General features: G+C 36.6%; 1 protein-coding gene across 1 annotated transcript in view; it reads left to right on the top strand.

The window, feature by feature from the left end:
• The window catches only part of pabpc1l (poly(A) binding protein, cytoplasmic 1-like), a 41,979-nt gene that overhangs the window by 9,742 nt on the left and 9,494 nt on the right, over window positions 1-22,743 (top strand). The window contains exons 2-10 of the mRNA XM_084087425.1: window positions 3,693-3,886; window positions 4,098-4,291; window positions 4,782-4,897; window positions 7,945-8,084; window positions 9,248-9,342; window positions 9,424-9,561; window positions 9,719-9,814; window positions 12,244-12,513; window positions 12,610-12,691. Coding sequence (XP_083943551.1) covers window positions 3,694-3,886; window positions 4,098-4,291; window positions 4,782-4,897; window positions 7,945-8,084; window positions 9,248-9,342; window positions 9,424-9,561; window positions 9,719-9,814; window positions 12,244-12,513; window positions 12,610-12,691 — 1,324 coding nt within the window. The 5' untranslated portion in view covers window position 3,693. The remainder of the gene's footprint in view (window positions 1-3,692; window positions 3,887-4,097; window positions 4,292-4,781; window positions 4,898-7,944; window positions 8,085-9,247; window positions 9,343-9,423; window positions 9,562-9,718; window positions 9,815-12,243; window positions 12,514-12,609; window positions 12,692-22,743) is intronic.

Raw genomic sequence — 22,743 nt, 5'->3', positions numbered from 1 at the left:
ACAGCTGCATTTTTTGAAGAGTGCCAACACTCAGAGCCAGCAGCACCCAGCACGAGCGCCGACCTGGACAGCCAGGCCCAAGCGGCAGCCCCGTCTGAACCCCAACCACCTCCGCTGCCTAATGACCTCGGAACAGAGAGCCCCCCAGTCCAGGTCTGCCTGCAATCATACCCAGGTCATATGTTCAATGGCAGGAAACGTTCATTCTGCAGTGGTTGGTTTAAAGGAAGGGAATGGCTAGAATATTCACGTTCCACCGATTCAGCCTTTTGTTTTGCAAAAGATTCTACAGGATAAATTGAACAGAGAAGTGCCATACATTCACTGTTTAAACCATCAGTTACATTTGGTGGTGGTGCGTGCAATGTCATTAGAGAATGTACTTGAGCATTTTTTCAATGTGTGCAACAACCTGTATAAATTTGTGAAGAAACCAACAGTAGCTCCCCAATACGATGGCGAAATGTTGAAAAGACTTCTCGATCAAAGGTGGACAGGTCACCTGGCAACAGCGTCTGTCATAGTAAGAAGCTATGACAACATTGTGAATTTTTTTTGTCTCGCATAGGTTTGCGATGCGCAAGCAGAGTGTACAGCACAGACATAAAGCTGGAGGCTGCAGGCTTGGTGAAGTCGGTATCTGAAGCGGATTTTAAGTTCATTGCTTTGATGGTACACAAGATCCTCCTTCTCCTAGATCCCGCAAACAAGATACTTCAGGCCAAAGAAACCGATCTGTACACTGGCCTAAAACTTGTGCATAGTGTGTGTGTAAATGCATTAAGAATCTCCATTGTGACAGTGAGTTTGAAGCATTGTGGGCACAATGCAATGACGGGCAATAAGCGAATTCTTCCAAACGGTGAAGATACGTGACCAAGGGTCTCGAGCAGTTTGTAGTGGAAAGTTCCTTTGGACAAAGTGATGAAGCAGATGAAACCGAATGCAAAATACTTTTCTTCAGTAATTTGATACTGTCATTGGAGAAATGTCACTGTCATTGGAGAAATGTCACAGCCAATTGGTTAAAGCACTGTGTGCTCTCGACCCTGGAAGCAATGACTTTCTGGACAGTTCAACGGTTAAACCACTCTTGGACCTAACCAAAACAGAAATTGTGGATTCTGAATTCACTGTCGCTCGACAGTTTATACGGACTGAAACTGCTCTTTCTAACAGGGAGAAATGGACCACTCTGGATGTACTGCAAAAGTTTTCTGGGGCTCTAGCTGCAATGCCAACGGTTTACATTGCACTCAGACATGGAATAACTTTTGGGGCATCCACTGCCACCTGTGAAAACTCTTTTTCCACCTTCACTAATGTGTTCACTCCGCACATACGGAGCATGTCACACCAGAGGAAAGCGTAACTTATCCAATTGGCATTTGAACGTGATCTAACTGCAGAATTCAAAGAGAAAGAATGGCATGACAGGTTACTAAGGAAATTCATTGCCAAATCAAGGAGACTGCAGCTCTTCTATAAAGGTAGGACATTATCTATCATCATTACGCCATTTAAACTCGGTTTCTGGTTACCTGCGCAGTTGCATATGGAGTGTTTTTGGAAGCGCTACATTTAAAAATCTGTCGTTCCAAAGTGAGATCTCAGTGTGTATTCATTGATGGTATAAAGTTAAGCCCCCTTAACAATTTTACATACCCCCTCAGTCGTTTCCTCCTGCAGCCGGGACTGGTTGGGGGCATAGGTTTTTAGCTATAATTACCATGAGTGTGTATTCATTTGATAGTACAATTTATTTAATGTTTTACAACTAGGCCTAGCTGTCATTTCATACTTCATAAGATTCGAAAGCAATATAAGCTAATCTTTCAAACATTTCATGCATAAAACAAAATGAAAAACTTTTCGGGGGTGCTTAATAAACTGGTAAACTTTATATCCATAAAACAACTCCTATGAACTGTAATAAAGTGCATGCTCTCCCTTTCATTACTGCTGTGACCAGTATCACTCTGGAGACTAAGCTTGATCATGAACATTTGGTACTGATCCATCCTTGGCTTGAGTAACAACTTTTTAACATAGCCTGTGTTTTGCATTGTCCCTTTGTATTGACCCTCGTGAGACTGCTTTGGTTTAATGGGGATTAAATTGAAGGGAGAGGGTGGATTTTCATCATTGTAGGCTGATTGTTCACACACTGCCAACACGCATTTATGTCCAAACACCATGTAAAAGTGGATTTTGCATAATAGGTGCGCTTTAACATCTGACAGGTGAACTCTCATAGACTCATTGCAGACAAGCAAATTGTCCAGATTAAATTCTTACAGATGAAAACATGCACATCAAATAGATGTCACTGCGATGTATGTGTGCAATCTGGGTATTAAATCGTGCATGTGACTAGCGCATATTTGTTTACCATGATGTTGATGTTAAAATGACTTACTTATATTGATAATGAAGTGTTAAGTTCTTTCAGATTTTCCAACTGTCCAGTTTTAAATGTAAAATCAGGAAACGCGAATATAAACTGAATTTGGGGTCATGTTTCAAACGCATTGATCAATATGCTAGCGTAGACTCTTAGACTTCTGTGAAATGAGTGCTGGTACTTCTCAACGTTCTGAGCTGGTGTGCGAGTCTCAGCGACAATAAACGCAAGCTCCTGTGACTTTCTCACGCCACGTAAAACGTAATAGTCAGTAGTTATATGAAACATGCTGAAAGTCGCTGCAGAAAAAAGGTTGTGTTGTTGGAAAGTTTCGGACAAACGGAATACAACGGAGACATGTTTTGAAACCAGCTGAGACGACAGCACAGAATAAAGCCACGCATACCATCCACCTACGTTTCTGCCACTGCCTCATAACTAAGATGCAGTAGCCCAACACGGCGGCTATACATGGTTGGCGATGTTGTAAATGAGACAAAATATGTATTGTAAACCCCTCCATGTTGTTGTTTTTGGCATTTACCTACCAATGCAACAATACACAATGTCGACAGTTAATAATTTTAAATCCGATTTCAGTCGGATACACAATTGTATTTGTACTGACAGTGAGCGTAGCCTTATGCCATTCATTCCCTGTATAAAAGGCATGTCCGAACACCTCTTGCATTTTGTTTGGTCACACCATGAAGTGTCACTGTGGCCTCAAAGCTTTGCCCTTGACTCCAGCACTCTGAGCTTGATTGATTAAGTCTGAGGTAAAAAAAAATAAAAAATTTAAAAATGTGGGCTCACATTTTGAAAATCCAATAAAATTTAAAAACATCTTTTAGTATGGTCCAAGCCTTTAGTTTGGAACCACTTTACGTTTCAAAAATGCGTTTTGCTGTGTAATAGTGCATGAACAGCTGGATCAGGCAAATGGAAATGGAGAATTGAGAAAATAATTGGAGGTTGTTGTTGTTGTTGTTGTTGTTGTTGTTGTTGTTGTTGTTGTTGTTGTTATTATTATTATTATTATTATTATTATTATTATTATTATTATTATTATTATTATTATTTATTAGTTTGATTAGGGTTATTTTAATGAGATCTAAAGTTTGATACAGCAACAAGTCACAGACAAACTAGCTAGAAAACCATTTAATCGGCTAAATAATGTTAAAATTTGTCAGCCAAAAGGGCCATGATAAGTGTAAAAAAAAAAATCACTTTAAAGTCAAGTTTCTCTGATAATAAAGTACTCTTTTGTGGGGTGCTTTTGAAGGATGAATAGTAGTGGACCAGCATACCCGTTAGCCTCTCTGTACGTCGGTGACCTTCATCCTGACGTCACTGAGGCCATGCTGTACCAGAAGTTTTCTCCTGCTGGTCAGATCATGTCCATTCGTGTGTGTCGTGATGTCATTACACGGAGATCCCTTGGATATGCGTACATCAACTTCCAGCAGCCTGCTGATGGTGAGGACACTCTTAGGGTTTTGAATTCCTTTACACCATTCAGAATTGAATTAAGAATGCTTTTTAATTGCATTTTGGTTCTGGAATTTAGCAAGCAAGAACTCTGATTTGAATTGAGTAATTCAAGTGGAATGAAAAGTATACTTTTTAATAAAAATTAATTACCGAAACTCTAATTACTGCATTTTAACCCCCCCCCCCCATATTTAAGCGGAATGTGCCCTTGACACAATGAACTATGAAGTCATCAAGGGTCGTCCAATCAGGATCATGTGGTCACAGCGAGATCCAGGGCTGAGAAAGTCTGGTGTGGGAAACATCTTCATCAAGAACATGGATGAGTCTATTGATAACAAGGCTCTCTATGACACCTTTTCTGCTTTTGGTAACATCTTGTCATGTAAGGTACATCCTTTTTCATCACAGTGTTTTGTAATTTCTTAAAGGCATTTTTATATGAAAGATGACTGAAATTAATCAAAAAGGAAGTATCATCATTGCAACTAATGCACCAACTTTTCCCCACAGTAAAGGCTCATTCACACCAAAAACGAAAACCATAAAGATAACTATAAATATATTGGCATCCACACCAGCGGATGATAACTTTTGTTTATTATAAGCATGTGCTGCAGTTTTGTCATCTGCTGCTTTTAGATACTAAAGTAGTATGGATCTTGATTAACATGTTTTTAACGCTTATCAACTGGGGGGGGGAAAAATCGTTTTGAAAGTGATTCCAAAGATATTGTTTCACTGTGCAGTTATCTTTATAGTTGTGGTGTGGACTTTGCTATTCTTTTACATTTAGAATGATTTTTTGTCTTTATTATTATTGTTCTAGTTGTCCTTTGTGTGAACGGGCATTAACATTTTAGCCTATTTTTCATTCTAGGTGGTTTGTGATGAGAACGGCTCAAAGGGTTATGGGTTTGTGCACTTTGAGACCCAAGAAGCTGCCAACAGAGCCATTGACACAATGAACGGCATGCTTTTGAATGATCGCAAAGTGTAAGTATTGTCAATGGGGTTTGTGGTACAACATTCCTTTACACCAGTGGTTTTCAACTAGGGGGTCGTAGGATGACTTAGAAGTATAACCCCAATTCCAGAAAAGTTAGGACAATTTTGTAAAATGCATTAAAATTAAAATGCATAAAAAATGCAAGAATCTGTGATATGTTAATTCTATTGAACCTTTATTTAACTGAAAAAAGTACAAAGAAAAAAAGATCAATGTTTTCACTGTTCAAATTAATTTAAATTTGTAAATATAAACAGATTTTGATGGCTGCAACACACTCTAAAAAAAGTTGGGACAGAGGCTAAATAAAAGTGACCAGATTTTAAAATAAACCCTATTAAACTATTTTAAAACCGTCCACAATAAGCAGGTGAATTGGTAATAGGTGAGGGTATCATGATTGGGTATAAAAGGAACATCCACCAAAGGCTCAGTAAAGACTGAGGAATATTATATATGTGGTAGACGGTGAAAGACCTAAATTCCTTGCAATCTTGCATTAAGAAATGTGATTTTTGAATTTGGACAATTCTCATGAAATTTGTCACAAAGAGGTGAGCCATGACCCATGTTTGCTTGCTTGCAAGCAATTTCACATTTCTTAATGCAAGATTACAAGGAATTTAGGTTTCACCATCTACCATATATAATATTGTGAAAAGATCCAGGGAATCCAGAAAAAAAATTCCTGTTGAATGTGCGTGACCTTCGAGCCCTCAGATGGCATTGCATGAAAAACAGTCATGCTACTGTGTTACAATAGCCACATGTTCAGGAGTAATTTGTAAACACGTTGTCACGTAACACAGTCTGCCGCTGCATCAAAAAATGCACCTTGAATCTGTTACGCAAGAAGAAATCTATACATCAATTAAAATCAGAGATGCCACCGAGTACTCTGTCTGTGCCCGAGCTCATCTCAGATGGTCCAAAAGACAGTGGAAAGGTGTGCTGTGGTCAGATGAGTCCATGTTTCAGCTTGTTTTGGGGAAAAACGGATATCGAGTTCTTAGTCACAAAGTCGAAAGGGACCATCTAGACTTTCATCAGCAACAGGTGCAAAAGCAAACATCAGTCATGGAATAGAGGTGCATCAGTGCAAACGGCATGGGTGACATGCATATGTGTGAAGGTACCATTGAGGTGGAGACGTATATTGGGATTAGAGACGTACTGCAATCAAGACATCTTTCACATGGGAAGCAAGACCAGGCCTCATTCTGCACGTGCTACAGAGTGGTTTCTTATACACTACACTCTAGAAGAGATGTGCTTGACTGGCTTGCCTGCAGTCCAGATCTGTCTCTTATTGAAAATGTATGGCACATCATGAAAAGGAGAATCAGACTGCTGTCTTGTATCAGGTGAGATTGGGCAAAAATTACACTTGCAAAACTGCAACAATTAGTATCCTCAATTGCTAAATGATTAAAAAAGTGCAATTAAAAGGAAAGGTGATGTGGTAAACATGCCTCAGTCCCAACTTTTTTGGAGTGTGTTGGAGCCATCAAAATACAATTAAGTTGGTCGATGAAAACAATGAAAACTTTTTTTGTTAAATAAAGGTTAAAGAAATAACAAATCACAGATTCTTGATTTAATGGCATTTTACAATATCCTTTCATTTGTTTTAATTCAATAAAAGACAGCTCGATCATGCAGGTTTGCACTGCACAACATCAGGAAGATCAGGCCTTTCCTAACTGAGCATTCAACACAACTTCTCGTCCAGGCCCTGGTCATATCCAGGCTTGATTACTGCAATGCTCTTCTGGCTGGACTTCCATCATGTGCAACTAAACCTCTACAAATTATTCAGAATTCTACAGCTCGTCTTGTCTTCAATGAGCCAAAAAGGGCCCACATCACTCCTCTGTTCATCTCTCTGCACTGGCTACCACTCTCTGCTCGCATCAAGTTCAAGGCATTGATGTTTGCTTACAGATCTATCACAGGGTCAGCTCCCTCCTACTTTCACTCACTCCTACGAGTCTGCATCCCTACCAGAAGTCTACGATCAGTCAGTGAGCGACAGCTCGTGGTTCCATCACAGAGAGCCACAAAATCACTTTCCAGAACATTCTCATTCACGGTTCCATGCTGGTGGAATGCTCTCCCCACCCTCATCCGGAATGCAGAATCCCTGAAAACTCATCTCTTCCGTGAGCACTTAACCTCATAAAAAAAAAAAAAAAATTCCTTTCCTATAATCCTCCCTTATCGGGCTTATGCTACTCTGATCAATGCCTGAACTTTGTATTTTGAGCACTTCTTGCATTGTTTTTGCCTCTTCACGATGACTCACTTAACTTAGTCCTAAATTGTAAGTTGCTTTGGACAAAAGCGTCTGCTAAATGTAAATGTAAAAAGTTATATATATGCATGCATACATACATCTATACATAAACGCGCATATATATGTATGTATGTGTATATGTATGTATGTGTATATGTATGTATGTGTATATGTATGTATGTATGTATGTGTGTGTGTGTGTGTGTGTGTGTATGTATATGTATATGTAACTCTAAATTTAAATGCTCGAAAACAAAATCAAGATTCAGAACCGAATCATGTATTTTCATTTTTCCTTAACATTTATTTTTTTTACATAGAACATGGAGTTCTCTAATATAGAACATAACTTCTGGAATCACAAAATTAATTGAAGTTTATTAATGATATTAAATTACTTAACCATGTTAATTTAATATATCAATAAGAGGTTTTTAAACCAGCTGCTTTGCCATAATTACTTCTGGGATATCTTGTGGGATATACACAATGTTTTAGACAACAGGGGCTTTTGAGTCAAAAAAGATGAAAACCACTGCTTTTTGTTCAGTTTCATTTGTGCTTTGAGTTTTGTCCATGGTTTCAGTTCATGCATAAACATCACAGCTCAAAATATGAATATACCTTTATTTCAACTGGAGAAATGAATCATATTTGCCAATTTTCTTTGTATGTCTTTTTATGGGTTTTTCTTTTTTTCTTTTCTTTTTTTTTTTTTTTTTAAATCTGCATTTACAGGTTTGTGGGTCATTTTAAATCTCGTAAAGAGCGTGAGGCAGAGTTGGGGGCTAAAGCCATGGAGTTCACCAATGTGTACATTAAGAACTTTGGTGAAGATATTGACACTGAAAAACTGAAGACCATCTTCACTGAATTTGGTAAACAATTTTATAAAGGGATTTTTAATCACTGACTTCATATAGCCACTCAGAGTAAAATGTTAGTCTTTAGTGTCAAAATTCTAAGAATAACATAATTTTTTGTCTTATTTCTAGACTTAAGAATAAGTGTGATTGCATTAAGGTTCCTATGTGTTAAGGTCTCAGCTCCTAAATAGTTTTTTTTTTTTTTTTTTTTAGAAAAATATATTATATAATTGGAGTTATATAATGACAGGGATTTAATAAAATGATACAAGCTTGATTGTCAAGGTATTCTTTTTGTAACTAAATTAGTGATAGATATTATCCGTTAAAGATTTTTAATGTTTTTAAAAGTCTCTTACGCTCACCAAGGCTGCATTTATTTGATTAAAAATACCACAAAAAAAAAACTCCAGTAATATTGTGAAATATTATGACAGTTCAAAATAACTCTTTTTATTATTATTATTATTATTATTATTATTATTATTTGAATTTATTTAAAAATGTAATTCATGCCTGTGATGCAAAGCTGAATTTTCAGCATAATTTCTTCAGTCACATGATCCTTCAGAAATCATTCTAATATGCTGATTTGATGCTCAAAAAGCATTCGTTATTGTCAATCTTAAAATGGTTGTTGCTGTTCTTTTTGAACTTTCTGTTGTAGACTGGAGGAATGATGCTGAAAATTCAGCTTTGTATCATGAATAAATTGCATTTTAAAATTTATTCAAATAGAAAGTTAATTTTAAATTGTAATAATTCACTATAATTATTATTTATTTTTTAATCAAATAAATGCAGCCTTGGTGAGCATAAGAGATATTTAACACATTTAAAAATCGTACCAATCCCAAACTTTTGGAACAGGCTAATTCTGAGATTGAGGGTTGCCATTTTTGGGTTGATATCATTGCAGTCCTTAGGTCCTAACACTTAAGTGTCACCTCAGTTAACCCCAGAATTAGTCTTAGACTTAGCCCTTGCACAAGTCCTACTTTTTACAAGTTTTTTTTTTTTTTAAATTAAAGTCAAAGCTTAAGTCTTTTCTTTAAGAGCATTTTTGAGAATTCATATTTATATATATGACCCCAGATCTATAATACCCAGGCAAGCACTTTTCATAAAGAAAATCAATTCTGCATCTCTTACTTGAAGTTTGATCTGGTTCACAGGTAAGACCCTTAGTGTCTGTGTGATGACTGATGAAAGGGGACGCTCTCGTGGCTTTGGATTTGTCAACTTTGAAAACCACACAGATGCCAGGAGGGTAATCCAACAAATTGTTATATGGTACGTGTTAGTATCCCAGAGATATGGAGACTGAAGTCTTTCCTTCTCTTTGTGGTAGGCAGTAACTGAAATGAATGGCAAAGAGCTGAATGGCAGGGTCCTGTATGTGGGTAGAGCTCAGAAAAGACTGGAGAGGCAGGGAGAACTCAAACGCAAGTTTGAGCAAATAAAGCAGGAGCGCATACAACGCTACCAGGTACAAACACATGCTTACCTGCGTGGTTACTTCTATACATCTGTAAATCTGCCTGAATTAGATGATATCCTAATCATGTGAAAAGGATTTGCTTATGCTTAATTGTATGTTGATATTTAGGGATATGTTTTGATACATGCACTGTTTTTCATTTTAGGGTGTTAATCTCTATGTAAAAAATCTAGATGACGGCATTGATGATGAGAAGTTGAGGAAAGAGTTTGCACCTTATGGAACCATCACTAGTGCAAAAGTAATGTAAAGCACAAAAGATTACATGTCTTTACACAATTTTAACAAATGTAACAGGACAACTACAAAGTATTGTAAAAATGACTTGCAAGTTGAGTAGGAGTCTAATATAAAATTCTTAAAATCTAACATCAAGGTTATTAGTGCATGTAGTGACTCATAATGAAATGACTGCACATAATATAAGTATTACATTATTATTGTAATAAAATTTTCTCAAAACATAAAATCCTGAGCTCATAATGTAATAACAATTTTTACATTATGAGAAATGTATTCCATTATAAACTAATAAAAAAAGTCATATTTTCATAATTGTAATAGCTTTTAAAACATAAAAAAAAATATTAGTATTCCCTTAAATTCAATTTTTAAAAATCTAAATCTTAAACTACCTGTGAAATGCAACCGAATTAAATATTCATGCAGTTATTGTTTATGTGATGTAAATTGTAAAGTCACAATCATTTATTTGGGTAACACATCTGGAATTTCATAATTTGCACAGCTATTTAGGCAATTATATATATTTATTATTATTATTATTATTATTATTATTGTTATTATTATTTTTTTATTTTTTTATTATTTTATTTTTTTAAACTTAAATCATTGGTATTACTATATAGTACAGTAAAACATCTAAATCCAGTCTTAACCTGCCAACAAAATTTACCGGACTTATTATTATTATTATTATTATTATTATTATTATTATTATTATTATTATTATTACTACTACTTCTACTATACATACGGGTATACAAACAGTGTTAAATACCAATATTGTGTAAAAATGTTTTACATTTTTCAATTTTTCATCCACAGTATCAATATAGCAATGAGGTGTGTATGTGATAGATCATCGACAGATTATCTGCTTCAGCCAATGGCAGCACAGAGCGCAAGTTAAGCAAACATTTCTTCACTTTAATAATGAAGAAGTTACAATGAACTTTAGCCTGAATGTACATCAGAGGGCAAATTAGAAAAATACAGTACAACTAACAATCATGTACAGTGGTTAAGAAAAGGTCACCCCACACACCCCTGCTGCTAGTAGTAGTAGTAGTAGTAGTAGTAGTGATATCATCATCCAGCTCAGTTCACTTCTCATAAATTGGTGTCAATGCAGGCAGATCAATAATATTGTTGAATATTAAATTAAATGTAGTTAGATTTAAATGTAACTAGTTGTAGTAGTAATAGTCAGTAATCTGGTGGATTTTGTAGGCAGGTTAAGACTGGATTTTAAAAATGTACTGTAAAGGAATACCAATGCTTTAATAACAATAATGATTGCATTAATGATCACATTAATATTTAAATCTGTTGCATTTTGCAGGTGATATAAGACTGGATTTAGATTAAAAATGTGCTGTAAGGGAATGCAATTTTCTTTTCTTTTTTAAGCTATTACAATTATTAATGACATGTTTTTGGTGAGTTTATAATGTAGTAAATTACTCTATGTAAAAATTATAACATGAGGTCAAGATTTTATGTTTTGAGAATTATTACATTATGAACATTTTATTACAATTGTAATGTAATACTTATTTTTAACATGTGCAGTATGAGTTGCTACAGTGTGTCCTACCAATATGTGATGTAAATTGTAAAGTCACAATAATTTATTTGGGTAACACATCTGGAATTTCATAATTTGCACAGCTATTTAGGCAATTTTATATACATATATACTACATATATACTAGCTTTCAAAAGTTTGGCTGTCAGTAATTTTTTTTAAAATAAGCATCTTCTGCTCACCAAGGCTGCATTTATTTGATAAAAAACAATAAAAAAAAAAACGTAATATTGTGAAATATTATGACAATTTAAAATGACTGTTTTCTATTTTAATATATTTAAAACTAATTTATTATTATTAACAATGTTGAACGGTAGTGTTTAATGTTACAAAGGCTTTAGATTTCAGATAAATGCTGTTCTTTTGAACTTTCTATTCATCATAGCATCATGAAATAAAAATGTAAATAACTGTTTTCAACATTGATAATAATCATAAATGTTTCTTGAGCATCAAATCATCATATTAGAATGATTTCTGAAGAATCATGTGACACTGAAGACTGGAGTAATGATGCTAACATTTCAGCTTTGATCACAGGAATTAATTACAGTTTAAAATATATTAAAATAGAAAAGTCATTTTAAATTGTCATATTTCACAATATTACTGTTTTGTGTGTGTGTGTGTTTTATCAAATAAATGCAGAAGATACTACTTTTAAAAACATTTAAAAAATCTTACTGACCACAAACTTTTGAACATATAATATTATTACATGCAGATGGCAGTGCTTATTGAGAAAAAGGGACATTTTCTCACATTTGTTTATGCGTTTTTACATTGAGATGAATACATTTAAGTCTCATTTATTTGATTGTGTATTTTTGGGATAGGTGATGACAGATGGAGGCCACAGTAGGGGCTTTGGCTTTGTGTGTTTTTCTTCTCCCGAAGAGGCCACAAAGGCAGTGACTGAGATGAATGGCCGTATTGTTAGCACTAAACCACTTTATGTGGCTCTTGCCCAGAGAAAAGAGGAGCGAAAAGCCATCCTCACCAATCAGTACATGCAGAGACTAGCCAGCATTCGAGCCATCCCCAGCCCTGCAATACCCACCACCTACCAGCAGAGCTCTGGTTACTACATGACCTCTGTGCCACAAGTGGGTGGAAGGGTTTACATGCATGTTTGGTTTTGCATGGTGATTGCAGTATCTGCGTTACTTATGCTGTGTGAACTTGCATATATGCTTTTCTAGCATCAGGTTCGCTCTATATACAACACTTTACCAAACCTGCGGCCTGTGCCACGCTGGACAGCTCATGCTCCTAGGGCACCAGGTAAGGTCTATTCACCATCAAAATTAAGTCAGTTACTGAAATGTAATACTTTAAAGGTCCCATTGCATGGATTATTTTAGAATGTTTCCTGGGGTGCCCTTATAATGTTAGTATGTTTTTTAGATCAAAAGATGTTATAATTTAGAAATAAAAGGCATTTTTCCTAGCCTGATTTTAGCCTCTGATTTGAACGCTCTGTTTGAAGGGGCGTGTCTGCTGTGAGACTTCAGTGTAAACGCCCACTACTGTGATTGGCTGACATGCTTGCATATGAAATAGCTGTCATTACATGTGGAACTCTCTTGAATACTTTTACTATTACAGCTATCGAGATTAACAAATCGTGAGAAGTTTAAGTATTTAGATCTATTCCCATCACATAAAAGGTTGCAGTGATGAGCACTGAGCAGATGACAGCCTGTTGATCGCGTGAATGAAGATCTTATCATTGCAACTCAGTTTCTGTACTCTCATTAATGCTTTCACCAATGCAAACATGAGGTAAGTACAGTAAGAGCTTCGTTGTGCAGCGTAACAGCGTCATTGATTTCATAACGAGTTTTGGCAAGTGTCCAGATAAACTCGCGCTGTGTGATTGACAGCTTGGGTGATTGGAAAGGGATTGTTCTTTGATCGTTTTCTGTATATATATTGATCGCTTTCTGTATATTAATCACAGTTTAAGTAAGATTATTTTCATCCTACTAAGAGAAACGACGTGAAGTTGATCATTTAATCACTGGCTTGATTAACTGATGCATAAACAGTATTGAACGACTTTTGCGAGAAAGATCTCAGAACATCAGAAATTCACATAACCCACTGGTTCTTCAGAGGCTCGGATGAAGGAACTAAAAAAATACTTTTGTGTTCATTTGTACATCCAAACAATGAGCAACTGCCATGATTCGCTCGTTTGCAAGCCATAATGTCTCTCGAGGAAAAAACAATATCGCGCTCACGCAGCTCATTTTCTCATGGGCAGGCTAGGGAAACTCATATTAAGGTTAAAAAACCTCAAAAAGTGAAATTTTCATGCAATGGGACCTTTAAAAATGAAACCCATCTGTCAATACAGATTTAATTCAGTTTAATGCACACAACCCATCTGACAATGCAATACAGCACAGGCCATAGCACTACAGATTTCACAATTTAAAGGTTTGAGGTCAGAAAGTGTTTTTTATTTTTATAATTGTTACAAATTAAAAATGCTGGTCTTTTGAACTTTGTATTCATCTAAGAATACTGAAAATATATCTAATATCCCTATATCCCTAATGAAGAAAAATTAAATTTACCTAAATGTATTTGAAATACATTTATTTTATGGCAAGTATTCTACATTTAGATTTTCATAATATATTTTGGTATAGGTTTTTTTTTTTTTTTCACTAGGGGAAAATGTTAAGCAGCACTATCAACGTTGATAATATTACAAAATTGTTTCTTGAGCACCAAATTCTATAGTTACTTCTGAAAGATCATGGGACACTAAAGACTTGAGAAGTGGCCATCACAGGCGTACATTTTAAAATATACTTTTTAATATGTATAAAATGTATATAGAACATTTATTTCTTTTCTTTTGAGCAAACAAAAGCAGCCTTTGTGAACATAAGACTCTATTTTCTAAAAATCGAATGAATAATCCATGGCTAAATGCATTTAATCTTATACAATGCAGTACACACAGTTATTGTTTCTTAAACATGAATCATTTCTCATTCCTAAACACTAAAAAAAAAATTTTATGTCTTAAACATTTACAGTTAGCTTTGTACACAAATTCATTTTCTATGAATACATTTCTTTACAAGTTTATTTTTTAATTGAGTAACATGGTGAAGGAAAACATCTGCTTAATGAACCGAGCTGTTCTGAGACGGGGTTTTTTATTATTATTAAATCGCAGCCTTTGCTATTCGAAAATCGCACTGACTAAGCAATACAGTGATTTCTATTTAACAGTGGTACATTGTGCAACCTTTTTGTGTGCGTGTGTCTTTCATGAAATGTAAATTTAGCTGCAGCCAATAGTGTTGCACAACCCACCTCTTCCCACTCTGCGACCCACAAATTTGCGACCATAGACTGTGGTTGTGACCCACAGATTAAAAACCCCTGGTCTAGTAGAAACATTCAGGGCTGTGCTTTGGTCATGGCTAGGTGCAGGTCCACCATTTGATCTGGTTACGGACCAGATCCAGCTGACTACTGTAACCTCGGGATAAGGATGAGACACAGACTAATATTAGCGTAGATGCTGTGCTCGTAGTGGGCCGGTACGGACTGGTACGCAGTACCGGCACTTTTATATTTTAAGATGTTGTGTACCCTCACTTTTTCTTGCATACCGGCACTTCCCACATGTGGCCGGTACCAGGGGTGTCTCTAGACCTTTTTTCTACTCGGCACCTACGCTAAAAAACTTATTAGCTCTGTAATTTATACTCTTGATTCGTGATTGCCCCAGTCCTCTTTTCACCTCATATGAAAATGGTGACAGTCTTCGGCTCCTCCCTCTCTTTTAGTCAGCGTTATTCAACGTGTTCTTATATCTGCAGTGGCCCAGCCAGCATGAAAAGCTGTGGACAAGGTGTGTTTATTGATAGATTGCCACGATATCTGCATCTGCAGTTCTTTGTCATAAATGTCATTTACACAGTGTGATGCAGGAGCGATTCGAGACATTTTCTCATCCACTGTAAAGTTTTCGGTGTGTTCACTCCTCATCACACTATTGTTTTCCCTTAAGTGAAAATGGAACTTGAAGATGTACTTTAGAAAAAAAAATTCATTTGAAAATGTAATTTTTATGTGGCATTAGATTAACATCATGCAAAGAAATAAGAGACAATAAGTAATGACCCTCCAGCTGATTGACATTTATAGCCTTAGAGTAAAAGGACTTATGTTTTTGATGCCACTTTGAAGACACAAATGAATAATTCATGCTCAATAATTCAATTTTTTAAATAATTTTTTTATAGATAAAAACAAAACAAAAATGGTTTAATATTGGGCAATTAAATATTGCCAATCTAGAATATTAGTAATAGTATTATATTACTATTAGTAATATAGGTATAGAAACAAGGACCTAAGCTACCTTTTCTTGCTTCTATTAGGGGTTGAAGTGTCTGACGCGTCAAAAATACACTAAACCACTTTATGTGGCTCTTGCCCAGAGAAAAGAGGAGCGAAAAGCCATCCTCACCAATCAGTACATGCAGAGACTAGCCAGCATTCGAGCCATCCCCAGCCCTGCAATACCTACCACCTACCAGCAGAGCTCTGGTTACTACATGACCTCTGTGCCACAAGTGGGTGGAAGGGTTTACATGCATGTTTGGTTTTGCATGGTAAATGAAGTGTTGCACATTTATTTTCACAAATACAAAAAAGCAAATACATGAAAAATCCTTAATTCTTTCGGCCAATACTTCCAAACAGCGCTCAAGTTATGGCTTCAATACCTTTAGAATCTTACATTTCTTAAATCTGTATTATGTTCCTTAGATTTCTATTTAGACAACCTCCTCATTTTTAACAGTAAGATAACTGTTTCTCCTTCTCCTCCTTCCCATCCTGAATCCCTCTAGCTAAAACAGCATATACTTGTATGAACAAATAAGGAGGAGTGGCTTTAAAGTTAACTTTAAGTAAATTATACAAAGAAAACTTCAAGGAAAATATACAAGGACAACTTTGAGTAAATGCCATACAGGAAACTTCAAGTAATTTCTATACAAGGAAAACTTTAAGGAAACTCTACACAGGATAACTTCAAGTAAATTCTTAAATACTGCACTGCACATAAAACAGAAATAAGCTGAGAATAATAATAATACAAATTGACAGCATATTAAATTGGCTCTTTGTTTCACAAAACAATTACAAAAATACACATTACTAAGAGCCTAAATGAAACACTCAAATTCAATGTAATAACTTTAGTCTTCTTTCAGAACATTTTTAAATGTGACAGGATTTATCACATGATTACTTTTCAATTAAATCTCAGGGACCAAGCTTAGTAATAGGCCATAAAATAATGTTTGTGCTAGTCTTCACTTGGGCCTGTCTCACAAGTCCCTTATGATCAGAGAACACCTGTAAAATCCTTCCCATAACCCAAGAATTTCTTGGTGCTGAGTCATCAACCACTAGCACAACAAATCTCAAACCTCAAAAAGGTTTGAGATTTCTTTTAGTGGTGTGCCACTTCTGTCTTTCTTGTAAATCTGGCAGGTATTCTTTGACCCAGCGCCTCCAAAATAGGTCTGCCATATACTGGACTTGATGCCACTTACGTTTGGAATACAGATCTGCACCATCAAAGATCCCAGGGGGTATTGAAGGCTTGACCTTAAGCAGCAAGAAATGATTTGGGGTGAGAGCCTCAAAGTCATTTGGGTCATTGGAAACCCCAAGTAATGGGGCGGCTGTTGAGGATTGCTTCTACCTTGCATAACAACAGTTTGCAAACTTTCTTCATCCAGGGACTGTTGTTTCACAACAGAGTTAAGAACATTCCTTATTGTTCTTATCTGACGTCCCCACACACCTCCTTGATGAGATGCGGTTGGTGTATTAAACAACCACTGAATACCCTTTTTGACCAAGGTGCTGTGAATCTTTTCATTATCCAAATCTTGCACAGCCTCACATAGAACTTGACCTCTCCTGGAAATTAATCTTTGTAGGGCATGAATGCACGAGTCTGTGTCTAATGAGCTGGCAACTTCAATATGGGCAGCTCTCAATGTAAGGCAAGTGAAAATCACTTCATATCTTTTAACCAATGTTCTACCCCTTTTTATCTCAAATGGGCCAAAATAGTCTATGCCAACAATTGTGAAGGGGGGTTCATCTGAAATAAGTCTGTTAAGGGATAGGTCAGCCATGAATTGACAACCTGCTTGCTGCCGTTTACAAACTGTGCACTGGGACAAGATCATCCTAATGGCAGTATGGGCTTTAGGTATCCAATATCTTTGCCATAATTTTGATAACATGTGGTTACGGCCACTATGGCCCAGTTCCTCATGAATGGATTTGAGTATGAGGTGTGAGACATGGTCTTTTGCAAGAAGATCTGGGTTTTTGGACTCCTCTGGCAAGGCTGATATACATAGCCTGCCACCTACTCTCAGAATGCGGTCTTGTATAATTGGAGACGACTACGTTGCACAGTTCTTCCTTGTTGGAGCAAACGGATTTCTTCATAGACACATTAAAAATGCAAAAAGATTTGTTTTTCCAAACTGTTTGGAGCAATTTGTTACATTTTTGTAATTTCTGTATATTTGTAATTTTTAAATATAACATTAAATAGTATATTTGATGTGATGAATTGCTCTGTCATTTATCAGATTTACCAATTGTTATAATTTCAATTTGTGCTGGTTAATTATGAACAATGGGTAAAATTGGGGGGCGGGGACAGGTGGGGGCGGGGCTCCATTAGGGCTCCTCCCCTAACCGCATGTGATCTCACTCCAAGCTTTTGATAAAACTTGAGAACCCTGTGGTTAGGTTTTTTTGGCCATTCTGATTCTGGCATTGCGAGGAAGGGTTGACCTGTAATCCATAACTTCTCTCCTCCACTGTGATACATTTGAATGTTCCCTGATCACACTGATTCTATTGGCCACGAAAGTGCGGAACCTGAAGCTCTCATTTGACAGATTCTCTTCAGACAAATTTTGTAAGACACTTTTTGTTTGGAAAGGCATGATCACAAATAATGCTGAGATTCACACCTGAGAAGACAATGACCTGCATAATGAGCCTTTCAGTCAGGTATGTCACTGATTGTATATATAATATCCAAATATAAATTAAAGTCAAAAGCACATTTAGTAGTCATACCTGAAAACAAATCCTGTTCAAATAGTCTGAGTTGGAAACATCTTTTTACACAAATTTTGTATGCATGCAAATTGTATAATTTCCAAGGAAAACATTTCTAGTAACTGTGCAGTTAATTTTCATACTGTATTTTCAGAAAGTTTTGGAATATATCCTCTCCCCAAATGTGTCACTAATAAAAAACAATAATAAATAATTTTATGAGAAGGCTTATATTGACCTATTCAGATTTTGTTTACATCTATCTTGTAAATATATTTTTTGCTATTTTATTAAGTTTTCACATGTAAATCAACAACGATTACAATTTTAACAATTTCAAGTGTAATCTTTCTTTTTTAAAAGTATACATTTTATCATACGTATTTCAAAGTTAAGGATTCATTAGTTTAAATATAGCCTACATTGGAACAAACACTATAATAACATCTTAGTTGATGACTTTATTTTTGACAAAACATACTATATATTCAACATATGAGCAGAAATTGGCAAACAAAAGCTTATTTGATGTGGTAGTAGTCTATTTTACTGTAAAAACTTTATAATCTATCCAAAACTAGTCAACGAAATGTTGTCTTTCATATTTCATCTGTAACATGTCATTTTTATGATATATTAGGGCATATAAATGTTAATTTGCAGTTTAATACATTGCTTATATAAAGACATTTTATTTCAACATATTTAAGTCGATTTTTAATCATCTCAGTATAGTTTGGTAAAAGCTAAACTAGTAGATGTGTTCATGCAAAAATAACATGTTTACTAATGTAAGTGCCTGTAAACAACAGTGTGCATTTGTGCCGTTCAATCATTCACATACTGAAACGCGATTCATATTTAAAGTCTTTTTGCGGTTTACAGACAGTATTCTATATCATGATTAGAACAAAGCACTTAAGAATAAAGAACTTACTATTCACGATCCTCAGCTGGATCCGCTGCTCCTCGAAATGAAACTAAACCAGCACTTCTGAGGTAAATTTTCCAGGATTATTATTACGATAGTATTATTCCTCACAGCATCGCAAGATGACGTAAAGTACATGAATCTGATTAAACTTAATGTGTTTTATCTAGCTGATGTGGGCCTTGACAGGTTTGCATGGATTGTCTCAGATCATTTGCGTTTGAATAGCGTGCGCTCTCCGTAGGCGTGTTCACATTATTAGCAGATAATGAGCTGAAATAAGAACGACTGACATTCTCTCTCTCTCTCTCTCTCTCTCTCTCTCTCTCTCTCTCTCTCTCTCTCTCTCTCTCTCTCTCTCTCTCTCTCTCTCTCTCTCTCTCTCTCTCTCTCTCTCATACAGATTACATAAACTTTTGTTTTGATTTAGACCATGTATTAGTAGACATTTTAATGATTATAAAGATATATTGCTCATCATGGAAATCATACCTCATTTGCTGTTGGATGAGGTCCTCCAAACTCACCAGTTCAATCCTGTTTGCCATCACCTTTGGCCACTCTGTGTATCCACTTTCTTGAATGTGCTCTGTCTGCAAAGTTCCATTCTCAATCCAGCCTAGGATGGTCTTTACAGCATACTGCACTTCACCTCTGCTATTGATGACTTTCCATGGCTCAAGTGCCCTGGGCACGTTTGTTCCTATTAACAAACTAACACCTGCATCAATCTGAAGAATATAAAACTTGTCAAGGTATTTCCATCTTTTAATATCTTCTTGTTGTGGAATATTTTGTCTGTTGACTGGAATGTCCTTTTGAGAGAACACTTGAGGGAGTTCCACAAAATTGTTCTCCTCTAGTCCGCTGATGTCTAGACCAGTGACAACCTGTGTGCTATCAGTCTTTTCTTGTCCCATGGTGCGTAGTACCAACTACTTTCAGGTCCTTCATTAATTCCTCTGTGCAAAAAGACTTCCTGGGTCCAGAAATGCATATGTGGTGACTTCATGACTGCTTTTCTTGGACTTTACTCTACAATAGCCAAAGAGCAAGCTGGTTGACCGGCCCCTATACATCCATGTTTCACTGTTCATAGTACTGCAATTTATGCCAGCTGTGGAGTTGTTTCCATCTGGAGGGCTGTCACTTACATTGTTTTTTTTAATCAGCCATGTGCAGGACAGTTGGGTGCTTAAGTGAGCATTTTGCTCAAGTGAGCCTTTGCTGACACCTGAAGTGTCCTGGTGACAAGCAACCATAACACAAACCCTTAAAAAATCAAGATTTTCTTTATGCGCTTTGTGTTTGCACGCTTCCAGTCCATGTTCTTTATTGCAGCACAGACATGCTTTGCTTTTGCCTAACTTTACTGCCTCCTTTTCCATTGATTTTTGGTATGGACACTAGAACAGGTGCCATACTTGTTGCAAAGGTATTTTTCCTTTCCTTGATTCTTAAGTTGACATATTTGTTTGTCCTAGTTTTTGTACCAACTTTTGCTGAAGTGCTGTCCTGAATATTACAAAAAGAGTGGATGTGAAGCTATCCTTGCCTGTCTGTCCACGAAATTGACCAGGTCAGCGAAATGTGCTCTCACACCTGTCCTTTCTTGATGCTCACAAGCAACACCTCTCCACCTCTCTCTCAATTTGAATGGGAGCTTGGACACAATGACACGCATGTTACTTGGACTGTCCATCTCATCTACGTACTCTACACTGCCTACAGTATTGCAACAACCAGTGAGGAAAATAGCAAAATCAGTTAAGGCTTTATTATCCTCAGACTTGATGGCAGGCCAGTTCCGTGCTTTTTCTGTGTATGCTGTGGCAAATGTGTATTCATTTACCAAAATGTTGGTGCAGAAGTCTTCTAGCCTCACTGTAGCCTTTGTCAGAAGGCATGTGCTGACAGCTACGCACAAGCGCTTTAGCTTGCCCTGAGGTGAACTGCTATAGGAAATTCAACCTATCCTTGTTGCTCTGTGTCTTATTCTCTACCGCATGTCCAAATGCTCTGACAAAGAATGTGTACTGAAGTGGGTCCCCACTAAACACTAGAACAGGGATAGGCAATTCCGGTCCTGGAGGGCCACTGTCCTGCAGAGTTTAGCTTCAGCCCTGATAAAAACTCACCTGCCTGTATCTATCTAGTAATCCTGAAAACACTGATTGCCTTGTTCAGGTGTGTTTAATTGGGGTTGGAGCTAAACTCTGCACAGTGGCCCTCCAGGACCGGAGTTGCCTATCCCTGCACTAGAATATCCATGGGTGGAAGAGATTATAGAGACTGTTGCTTCATCAAAAACTAAGTAATGTCAGTCTGGCACTGCATGATTCTAACCAAGCTTCCAGCATCAACCTAGTGAAATGTGCCCATACCCTGTACCGGTTGCTCTCTAGCTTAACCTGGCTTAACATTTCTAGACCTGCTGTGGTGTCAGTGCTAGGTACCCCAACATCTGCCTGCATTACCACTTTTGGTCTAACAACTTGGTCTGATGTGAGTTTAACATGCTCATGCATAAATGTGCTGGGTTTCTTTCACTATGGCTTCCTCTTTCTCAAGCTCTTTATTTTGCTGTAAAGCACTAGCACGTGCCAGCAGTTCTGCCCCCTCTGTTTCAATTTCCAGTCTAGAAGTAGTGGAAGAAACATTTGATGATACCTGACTGCCCGACCTTTTCTTTAAGAGACCAATTTGTGAGGAAGACACAACCATAGAAGCACTGTCAGAAAACCCAACCTCTATCACATTGTTCTGCCTCTTTGGTCTGAATTTTTACCCTTTCAATCCAGTCTTCCACCTTGTCTAAAAAATGCTTCACTGCTTGCGACTTGGGTTCATACCCGTTTACCTGATCTAAATAAGCCTCATCAGACATTAATTCTTTGGCTGCATCATTGACTTCTTTAAAGGAAGCATGAGCTTGTGTAAAGTCACCAGTTATGTATTCATTCACCATAGCTACATTACCATAGTCCTCCAAGTCTTCAATTTCTCAATCTTTTTCTGGTTAAATTTCCCAACTTGGCTCTCCTCGATCCTATCAATGGGTTAAGCTTGTCCTCTTGAGCTTTAGCAGTCATCCTTGCCACCCATTTGGAGGGACCACCTGTTTCCTCTGGATCCATTTGTAGCTCAATTTATAGCACGGTTTATAGATGTAAATTCCCATTTTGCGATACGCCACAGATGAGAAAATTACTCCAGCTTCAGATAAACAGTAATGCTCAAATGATCAATATCCACATATAAG

The sequence above is a fragment of the Abramis brama genome (genome assembly GCF_963993115.1).
Source record: "Abramis brama genome assembly, chromosome: 16".
NCBI lineage: Eukaryota > Metazoa > Chordata > Actinopteri > Cypriniformes > Leuciscidae > Abramis > Abramis brama.
This window is presented reverse-complemented; position numbering and strand designations above follow the sequence as displayed.